This window comes from Vombatus ursinus, unplaced genomic scaffold (assembly GCF_900497805.2).
Source record: "Vombatus ursinus unplaced genomic scaffold, bare-nosed wombat genome assembly UNPS02014847.1, whole genome shotgun sequence".
Classification (NCBI taxonomy): Eukaryota; Metazoa; Chordata; class Mammalia; order Diprotodontia; family Vombatidae; genus Vombatus; species Vombatus ursinus.
The window spans coordinates 5852033-5862328 of NW_020954625.1; the positions used below are offsets into that span (position 1 = coordinate 5852033).

Consider the following 10296-nt stretch of genomic DNA (forward strand, 5'->3'; position numbering starts at 1 on the left):
CACAGACACTTGACACTAACTAGCTGTGTGACCCTGGGCAAGTCACTTAACCCCGATCGCCTCGCCAAAAATAAATAAATAAATAAAGTGACCAAAATTATCTACGCCCTTTGACTTAAGAGACCCCCCTGCTGGGCATACACCCCAAAGATATCAATGACAAAAAGAAAGGCACCATATGCACCAAAATATTTGTAGCAGCAAAAAGCTAGAAACCAAGTAGATACCCATTGGTTGGGAAATGACTCAAGAAGTTACAGGAACAGAATGGGATATTATTGTTGCTATCGAAATGATGAATATGGTAAATATGTAGAAGCATGGGAAGGCTTAATGAATGCTTGTTGACTGAGTGACTATATGAACTAACACAAACCAAAAAAAAGAACAGCATCAAGAAAACCATGACTACAATGACGTAAACGGAAAAGACAACAGAACGAAAGAAAGCGAATGTTTGGAAATTATATGGATCAAGGCTGGCCCCAGAGAAGAGACAGGGAAAAGCCTGGCCCTCTCCTCTTTACCAAGGTGGGGGATGTGGGTGGGAAACACTAGGGGAAAAGCAGATATTTTTGCTGTTGGTTAATGTTGCTGAACTGCTCCCCCCAGCCCTGTTTTTTAAAAAATTCTTTGCTATAAAAGGCAGCTCTTTGGGAAGGAGAGGGTGAGAGAGAAATTGGGAAATGCAAGACGTGTAAAAAAACCAACGGTATCAGTAAGAATTTAATGGTGGGTTTTTGTTTTGTTTTGTTTTAGCACTGAGGGCTTGAGAAGGCTGATCTCTCCTTCCTCCCTCACAGCCTGGTTCACTATTAACACCCTCCAGCATGCAAATTCTTTTATGTCTGGTTAAATCAAGCCTAGATTAACAGGCAAGCAATGAAATTAAGAGACAGCAACAACACTGTGTGGATAAGATCCAGGGTTGGTTTTTTTTCTCCCTCTTTCAGTACTGGTGCATTTGTTTTAACTATTATTACTATTATTCTTTGCAGAAATCGAGAACGAGAATGAGACCAAGAAAACTAGAGAAGGATGGGTGGCGCAGAGAGGGAATTAAAAGCACAATTCTCCTCCTGTGAGAGAGAAGGGAATCCAGGCATTCCACAGGAGGGAAGGGAAAAGCGCATGGTATCCCCTTTTCCTCATCTCCTCTCTCTACAGCCAGACCTGGCCCCTGGTCTGGGATCCATGGCTCCCAGCTCTTTCCAGCCTCTGAGCTGGTGCCCTAGGCCAGCCATCACCACACTGGTCCCTCAGGACCCCCTGGTCTCCCTCCCAATCTGGCCTGAGGTGGGTAAAGATCTCCCTCCTAGTCCTCCCTTGACAAGGATGCGAACAGTCAGCACTGCCATAGTCCAACCCTCTTATTTTACAGAGGGGGAAACTGAGGCCCAGAGAAGTGAATTGCCCAAGTCACCCAGGTGGTAAGCAGGGGTTGAGATCTGAACCCAGATCTGATGACTGAAGAATCTTTCCATTGTCCCACCTCAGCTGGAGTCCTGGCTTTATCAGTTCTCCACTCTGTGCCTCAGTTTCACCGCTACTGCAGTTCCTCCCCCAAATCATTATCTTTCTTCAACGCTTACCTGGAGTGCTGCCTCCTCCTAGAAGCCTTCCCTTATCCTTCTAATTGTAATGCGCTTTCCCTTCTCAAATGAGCTTGTATTTAGGAATCCTCCTCTCTGTTCCCAGTGCCAAATAACAGCTCCCATCTACATAACTTTACATCAGCTCAGTTGTTCCTCACAACAACATTGCTGGGTAGGTGCTATTATTATCCCCATCTTCCCAGGGAGCTGAGACTGAAGGATGTCAAATGACTTGTCCAGGGTCACACAGCTAGTAAGTGTCTAGGGCAGGATTCAAACTCAGGTCTTATTACCCAGTGTCTAAGTACTCTATCCACTGTACCACCTACAGTGCCTGACTTCTAGAAAGTTGAGGATAAATTCTTGTAGATTGTTAGACACGGTCATAATCCCCTGTAGTATGTAGGGCTCCCTGAGGGCAAGATGCTGCTTCATTTTCCCCCTTGCTTCTCCATCAGTGCCTGGCACAGAGACACAATAAATATTTGTGGAATTAAATTCTCGGAGGTTCCCTTGGGGTGCTAATGTTCTAGCACTAGGATTCCATATCTGGAATGTACAGGCCTGGCTCACTGGGGGTCTTCTGGCTTTGCCCAAGGTTGCCCTGACTGCAAGGGCCACAAACTTACCCAGACAACCAGCCCCAGCAGAGAGCAAACAGCCACCTGGGATTGAGAGCTAAGAACTCCAGTTACCATACAGAAGAACACTGAGGTCCACAGAGGGAAAGGGCTCACTTTTTGAGATCACTGTGGGTAACGAGTGCTTTTGCCTTGCAGCACCAACCAATGCTGAGGCTTCTGGTCCCTTTTCCTCTGATGTCTCTGTGCTTTCACAGGCCACTGAGAGGCTGCCTGAATGTCCCCACATTGGATCAATCAACTCTGCTGGCAAGAGCATCGAAGGCCACCACCAAATTCCAACCTCCTTGGCCTGGAGGACATTGAATTTCTCAGGTTCTCCTTATAAGACATTTCATCAAACTGCTCTATAAATCTTCTAGCTATTTTCTGGTCTCTTTGACACATCTGGCTATTATTCATGGCTGGGTTCTCACAAGCAATGGCCCTAATGTGAAGAGTTTCAGACTTCATGCCTATCACATGTCCTGCTCTGGGGTTCAGTTCAGTTCAAGAAATGTGCTTAATGCAAGAGCTCAGATGTGGAATCCAGGCTCTGTCCCCAATCAATTGTATGTCCTTCACCTCGTTTTTCCATCTCCCCGGCTCTTCATTTTCTCATGTGGACGTGAGAGGGTTGGAATAATTGCCTTCCTATGGTGTTTTCAAGTTTATCGATAATGATAAAAGGGTTATAACAAAATATCTATTATGTATATTACAAAATAAAAAATAATAAAAGAACAGATTTAGAGCTGGAAAGGACCTTAGAAGGCATTGACTTCAACCCCTTCTTTTTACAGATGAGGAAATGGAGGCCCACTCAGAAGTTCTGTGACTTGTCCAAGGTCACAAAGCTAGAACGTATCGATGGCAGAGTTTGAACCCAGGCCTTCGGGACTTGGAGTCCAGTGCTCCATCTACTCCCTCTCCTGTATCTATCCACTGCCTCTCAACAACCCCATGATTTAGATGGTACCAGTGCAATTATCTCCATTTTTGCAGATGTGAAAAGTGAGTCTCAGAGAATGGAACTGACTTGCTCAGGGGTCACGAAGCTATTAAGGAGCAGTGGTGGGATTTGAACCCAGATCATATGACTCCCATTCCTATCCTCTTTCCACTGCATCAAAGTGCCAAAGGGGTGAGGAGGGAGATGAGGTATAGAAGTTAGGTGGCATCTGGGTTTGAAGTCAGTCTTGGGCATTTCTAGCTGGGTGACCACAGGCAAGTCCTTTTGCTTGTCTAAGCCTCAGCTGCCTCATCTGCATAATGAGAATGATAACGCTGCAGCTATTACACCTACCACAGCAGTGGTAGGTATAATACTACAAAGCTCAAATGAGATCATTGTTGTTTTCCACGTTGCACAATCCTTAAAAGCCCTAAAAACATATAAATGCCAACTATTATCACTGTTTTTGGTATTTCTGAGTAAGGGACTAAGAGGACCAGAGCTGGACTTTAGGGCTTGGGGTTTAGAAGCCCATTCATTGCCTTTCCACTCTTTCAAATGTTCCCTTAATTATGGCACGGCTTTCAGATGTCAGCGAATGGAGCCAAGGGACTGAAGGCTACCACCACCTAACTGGTACCTTATGTCGTGTCATCATTATCGGCTCTGATTTACCCACTCCTCCTCCATGATCTCACCCTAAGCACAGCACCCCCTCCTCAGCCCAGCCTCTGCCCCTCTGGTGCATTCTTCGAACTCCATTTAATATTGGAAGTACCGGACCTAGGATGGCTAATTCAAACCAGAAAGAGAAACAAGAGACCAGCGGATAAAGGGTTGGGAAGGAGGGAAGACAGGCATGGATAGGGAGCACTGCTGGAAATCGGTGGGCTTGATAAGATGTAGGGGAACTGCAAAATATAAGTCCCCCCTTCTCTGCCTCCGTTCCATGACCTGCCCAAAGGATCTTTAAACAGACACAATAATCAGGATTATGATCTAGTGCTTTGAGAGGCGATGCAGCGTAGTGCATAGAAGGCGGGCCTCTGGCACATGTTAGCCCTGTGCCTCAGTGGCCCCAGGCAGCTCTTTCACACTGTAAGTTCTGGAATAAGGAAACTGTTTAGGGAAAGTGTAGAGAAAGAGGAAGTGAGATTCTTCTGGATTAGGGAATCGCTGCATCACAACATTTAGAGTGGGAGACGGCTGCCCGATAATCCGGCTCCAGTCTTTCACTGGACAGAGAGGAAAAGACATCTCCAAAAGTAGAAAGTAAGAGAGTGGAGATTTGAATCTGGGTCCTTGGAATCCAAAGTCCCAGCTCTCCCACTGCGCCAGAGTGCCTCCAAACCGGGAGGTGGCTCAGCTAATGACCTGTTAACAACCTGCCTTCAAACCAACTACAGTCACAAATCCATGCAGATATAGTACTACCATACCTTTATACCATATATATAGACCCCCATATGGGGTTGTGACCCACAGTTTAAGAAGCACTGGGTAGTGCAACCAAATATTCACAAGAAAAACTTGTGGAAATTTCAGGCAGCACCAGAGAAAAGAGCCCTGACAGGGGTGAACCAAAGACCTGGGCTCCTTCACTGAAGGAAACTCAGGAAACTTGTCGGCTTCTCAAGTCTCAGTCAACACCTCTGGAAAAGGAGAAGGTTTAACTAGATGTGGTCTCTGAGGGGCCTCCCAGCCCTGACATTCTATGTTCCAGGGTCCCTCTCAGCCCTGACATTCTATGTCCCAAGGTCCCTTCCAGTCAGGACATTCTATATCCCAAAGTCCCCTCCCAGACCTGACATTCTATGCCTCAGGGTCTCTTCCAGCTCTAACATTCTGGGCCCTAAGGGCCCTTCCTACACTAACACTATGTTCTAAAGTCCCTTCTGCCTGGCTCTGCCGTTCTGGGTTCTATGACTGTCTATCCACAGGACCGAAGGCAGGGTTTTGCTTGAGAATCCAGTCCAAAGATATTTTGCACAAGTAAAGAGCGACCCTTTGGAAAGAGGACTCAAGGAAAGCATTAAAGCTTTCTACCTTCTAACAAAGCACACAAAAAAAAAAACAACCAAAAAAAAAAAAACCTCCAAGAAAAAGTCTGACTGACAGCTGGTTCTTTAAAAAAAAAAAAGGAAGAAAGAAAAGGTCAGGCAGCGTTTGCACTCAGGGGCTGGTAATGTGGGAACTACTTTTCCTGTTTATTTAGCTGATGAGCTGTCAGGAAGGCAGCTACTTCAGTTGCTTTGCTGAGCATTACCAGCTTTAAGCAGAGCCAGGTGAAGGTGGGGCCCACGCCCCGCCCCTGAGCACCTCAATCTTCCCAGGTCAGTCCAAGCACTGGGGCTCAGTAGCCAGATCAGTCCAAAATTAAAACAATCCTAAGCATCTACTCTGTCCTAAGCACTGGGGATACAGAGGAAGTAGGCCTTGCCTTCAAGGAGTTTACATTTTGAGGAAAGGGATAGAACAGATGTACAAACAAATAGATACAATGTGATTTGAGGACAGAAAGCAAGAACTGGGAATTCCAGAACGCAAAAATCTCTGAAAAATCAGAATTCTGACCACTTGAAGGGCAATCTTTGAAACGCATGAAGGCTGCAGCATATATCTGTAAATTATAAAAAGCAACCATGGTCTCTGAGAAGGAGAGAGAATGGCCTTGGAGTGACATGAAGGGAAAACAGATGGACATGGTGAATGCTGCAATTCTACCCAGGGAATGTTCAAAGACGCCAAGGGAGGCTGCCAGCACCTTTGGAGGGGGTACCTTCAACTAACAGAATTTCCAGGGTATGAACAAGAAGAACCCACGATGGTAGGAAGGCAAGATGGGCTTGCTACATCCTCAGAGGCAGCACTCACATGCAAAAGACCACAGATTTGAAGTAGTCTAAAGTGGGTTCTGAGGACTGGAAGCCATGATGGCACATACTCTCCATTGCAAAGAGCCTCATTGCATATACATAGGTATATATGTGTGTATGTGCAATGAAGTATATGTATTATATATATATATATATTGTGTATAGCCATTGGAGGGCTGTGTTTTGCTTGATTATGAATATTTGAAACAAAAAAGTTTTTTCTTTTTTTTTCTTTTCTCGACAGAGTGGGGAATGAAATGAAAAGAAAATCGATTTCTGTTCATTTTTAAAAAAACAGAGGAAGGGTATTACAGATGTGAAATGTGTGTACTTTCAGATGAGGTCGCTGTATTATTATACTTAATACTTAATTTTATTATAAGAGAAGTGGGAGTAACATGTAACATAAAAATAAAATACATCAATACAACTATAAATGGCAAAAAAAAGATACATGTTGGGAAGAAAAAGAAAAGAAGGCACTCTTTTCAGCATAATAATAACGACCAAACTTGGCCTTGAGAAGAACTGAGAAAATTCAGCTCCCCCCCACCCTCTGCTGCGGAGGGGATGGGGGCAGGGGAGACGGAACACTTCAGCTATTGTCAGTCTTGGTGTAAGTGTGGCCTTTTTTTCTCTTCCCTTTGAAATCTTTGTTACAAGGGATGGCTCCCCGAGCGGTGTGAGGGATATATTCAAAAATGAGGGTGACGTAAAAACCAAAGGTAGCCACAAGATAATTTTTTGAATAAAAAAGCTTTGTCTTCGGAAAGATTTAGAAATCCTTTAGTCCAACCCCCTATTTTACAGAGGAAACTGACCAACCCCATCCCCTTCCCGACTGCCCGCAGAGAAGCCCTCGAGTTGCAGCTGAACCTGTACAAAACACAAGTGGGGCTTTCGCGTCATGTGGGCTGAACTTTTTCAAGCTCCGCAATAAAGCCCCTAGAGTAGTTTAGGGGATCCCAACCTTCCATTCTCTGGACCCCTTGGCTTTTGCAAACCTTCCCCTGCCCCACATTCAATGTGAAAAGAAATAAACGGAGAGTTTACCGTTCATATGCTTACAAGAAATACAACATAATCATTTACCAAATATTCCCCGCACGCCCCATGACCACGCCTATAATCGCGATTCTCCTCTCCCCTGGATCGTAGGTGTCCACAGGAGGGGGAACCGCTGGTGTAAGTCCAGTCACTGACGTACTAGCTGGGTGACCCAGGAAAAGTCTCTTGCCCCGCTCAGCGCCCCAGGCTGCGTTCTGAGACCAGTAAATTGTACATTAGTGGCCAGTCTGCATCGATGGCGAAGGTTTCCTTCTTCCAAGGAACGAGGAGTTCCCTACTCTGATGAAATCACAGCTCTGAACCAAATGGAAGGGAGGGGTGGGGGGGGAGAGAAAAAGAGGGAGAGGGGGAGAGGGAGAGGGAGAGAGAGGGAGGGAGGGGGAGAGAGGGGGAGAGAGAGGGAGAGAGAGAGAGAGAGAGACAGAGAGACAGAGACAGAGAGACAGAGAGAGAGAGACAGAGACAGAGACAGAGAGAGAGAGACAGAGAGACAGAGACAGAGACAGAGACACAGAGAGACAGAGAGACAGAGACAGAGAGAGACAGAGACAGAGACAGAGAGACAGAGACAGAGAGAGAGAGACAGAGACAGAGACAGAGACAGAGACAGAGACAGAGACAGAGACAGAGAGAGAGAGAGAGAGAGAGAGCCACCCCCGCCCGCCCACCCAAGGGGGCCGGGAAGGGGGCGGCTCTTTGCTCCCAAAATCTTTGGTGTCTATAGGAGGGCCCCGACTAGATCGGTCCCAGGAGCTGCTCTGCGGAGAGCTCACTACCTAAAGGGAAAAGTCCCGCGCTTGAGGGAGCGAGGCGTCGCCTGGTAGGGACACCAAGAGAAGCCGGTCAGGTTCCCTCCTCTGCTCGCCTAGCCCCTCCCTCTCCAGAAAGACCTGATGCGTTCCAGAGCCAGGCGGAGTTGCCCGCGCCCTCTGGAGCCCCCGTCCCCCCACTTCGCCAGCCAACAGGTGCTCGAGCCCCTGGTCCCCAACTCCGGCAGCGCCCGTCTTCCTCCCCTTCCCTGCCTCACGCGCTCACTCACCCACGGCTCGGATGCGGAAGCCCCGGGGCGGGCGTAGTGCCCGGCGCAGCCAGGCGTCCCGCAACACCTGCAGGCTGCCGGGCGGCCCGTGTACCAGTAGCACCCCGCGCCTCAGCCAGCCCTGGAAGGCCAGCCGGGAGGCCGCGCGGGCCAGGCGCGCGTTCCAGAAGCAGCGCGCGTTGGCACGACGGAAGGCACGGAAGAGCGCACGGCCTCCGGGCTCCCCATCTTCTGCCTCCGGCGACCCCGGGGCCCCAGCTGGCAGCAGCTCGTCCAGGCTCGCGTCGGCTGCCCCGGGCTCCAGCTCCGGGTCCGGTTCCGGCGCCCCGGCAGCGCCCCGGTCCCGCTCCTGCCGGCACAGCACCAGCGCCAGCGAGCCCGGGGCAAGCTGCACGGGGCGCGCCATGTCGCCTGCCCCGCAGCCCCTGCGCAGCCCCGGGCCAGCCCGCCCCGGCGGCCGCCCCGCAGCTCACAACCCGCAGCCCGCAGCCGGGGGATCGGCTTACTGGGCAGCAGCGGCGGCTGCCTAGGGAACGCGACTTTGGGGGCGGGGCCCAGGGCTCCGGGGGGCCGGGCTGGGGGCGGAGGCGGGGACCCGAAGGACCCCGCCAGGGGGCGGGAAAGGGGCGGAGCGGGGCGAGGCGAGCGAGCAAGTGGGCTGGGGCTGGAGCCATAAGTCCACTGAGTGTGGGGGGAAAATGGGGGTTCAGCAGAAGGGAAGGGGAGCCCCCTGCCCAGGAAAGGGCCCGAACGTGGCCCTGAGAACTAAGACGGTTAGAAAGGTCAACTTCCAATGGTGACCTTAGAATACAGAACGTCGGAACGTTGAACCCAGAATTTCAGGGTGAAAGCACCTTCCAATGCAGAATGTTGGAACATTCTGTTCTAGAATGTTGAGCGTAGAGTGTCACAGCTGAAAGAGATCTCAGAAAAGGGGTTCCTCATCTGGGGTCCGTGAATAGATTTCAGAGGGGCCGTAACTTGGATGAGGAAATAATTGCAGCCTTAGTTTACTAACCTCTCAGTGTAGCATGTCCTTCAAATAGGAATGTCGATAACAGACGTTCTGAGAAGGGATCCATGGGGGTCACTAGACTACCAAAAAGGTATCTGACACACAAAAAGGTTACACACACACACACACACACACACACACACACACACACACACACACACACACACACACATCTGCCTTAACGACGCTGAATGGAGAATGTCAGAGCGAGGAGAGCTTAGACCTCAGAATGACCTTAGAACATGAAATGTCAGAGCCGGGAGGGTCCTCGAAACCATCTAGTGGACACCCTCTATTGAGGGAAAAGGAAACTGAGGGTTGGAGAGAAGGGACTTACCCAAAGGGTATAGCTAGTTAGTGTAGAACTCGGGCAGCCAGCCTCCTGACTCCTATTCTAGTATTTTTCACTACGTTGCTGATCAGTCCTTCCTCTCCTCTCATCTGCCTCAAATATCATCCTCATCCTTTGGAAGCACACGTTTGGCCCCCCAAGGAAGATCCATTGTTCTTGGTAGCTCAGTGGGACGATATAAACATTTTTTAAATCTAACTTCCTCATTTTGCAGGAAACTGACCAACCCCATTTCTTCCCGTGCTGCCCCTAAACCCTTGAGTCTCAGCTGAGTCGTCATAAAAAAGGATTTTTCCCATAAAAGCTAAGCTGCTTCAAGCTAAAGCTCCCCCAGCTCATGAGTGAGGGGCATGGAGTCCCACAAGGGCCTATCCTATGTCATTAGGAGAAGCACCCACAGAACAGAGGAGGGTAGGAGCTCAACCTCCTGTGATCATATAAAACTCAAATCTTCAGCATGGTGAAAGGAAGAAGGGACTAGAGGCTAGTAAGCTGTGTTCTGGTCCCAATTCTGATGGCAACTTTTTGTGACTTTGGGCAAATCATGTCCACTCCTCTGCGCTTTAGTTTCCTCTGGTCAAATCCAGGAGATTGAATTAGAGTCTAACAACTGAACACACATTTACAAAGGTCTACTGTGCCCAGAACATCGTATTAGGGGCACAGTGCACATTGTGAGGATCCACTGTGCCCAGAGCTTTGAGCTTTGTCCTAGGATGGGAGGGACAGGTTGTTAAGCATAACCTAATGAACGTGTAATACATCTGGGAGTTCCT

At 48.9% G+C, this 10296-nt stretch overlaps 1 protein-coding gene across 1 annotated transcript in view; it reads right to left on the minus strand.

Annotated features, from left to right (window-relative positions):
* The window catches only part of STOX1 (storkhead box 1), a 64459-nt gene extending 55900 nt beyond the window's left edge, over positions 1-8559 (minus strand). Inside the window, exons 1-2 of the mRNA XM_027840637.1 lie at positions 8479-8559; positions 8154-8388 (exon numbers count right to left, since the gene is read on the minus strand). Of these exons, the coding sequence (XP_027696438.1) occupies positions 8154-8388; positions 8479-8559 (316 nt within the window). The remainder of the gene's footprint in view (positions 1-8153; positions 8389-8478) is intronic.
* Positions 8560-10296: the final 1737 nt, after the last annotated feature.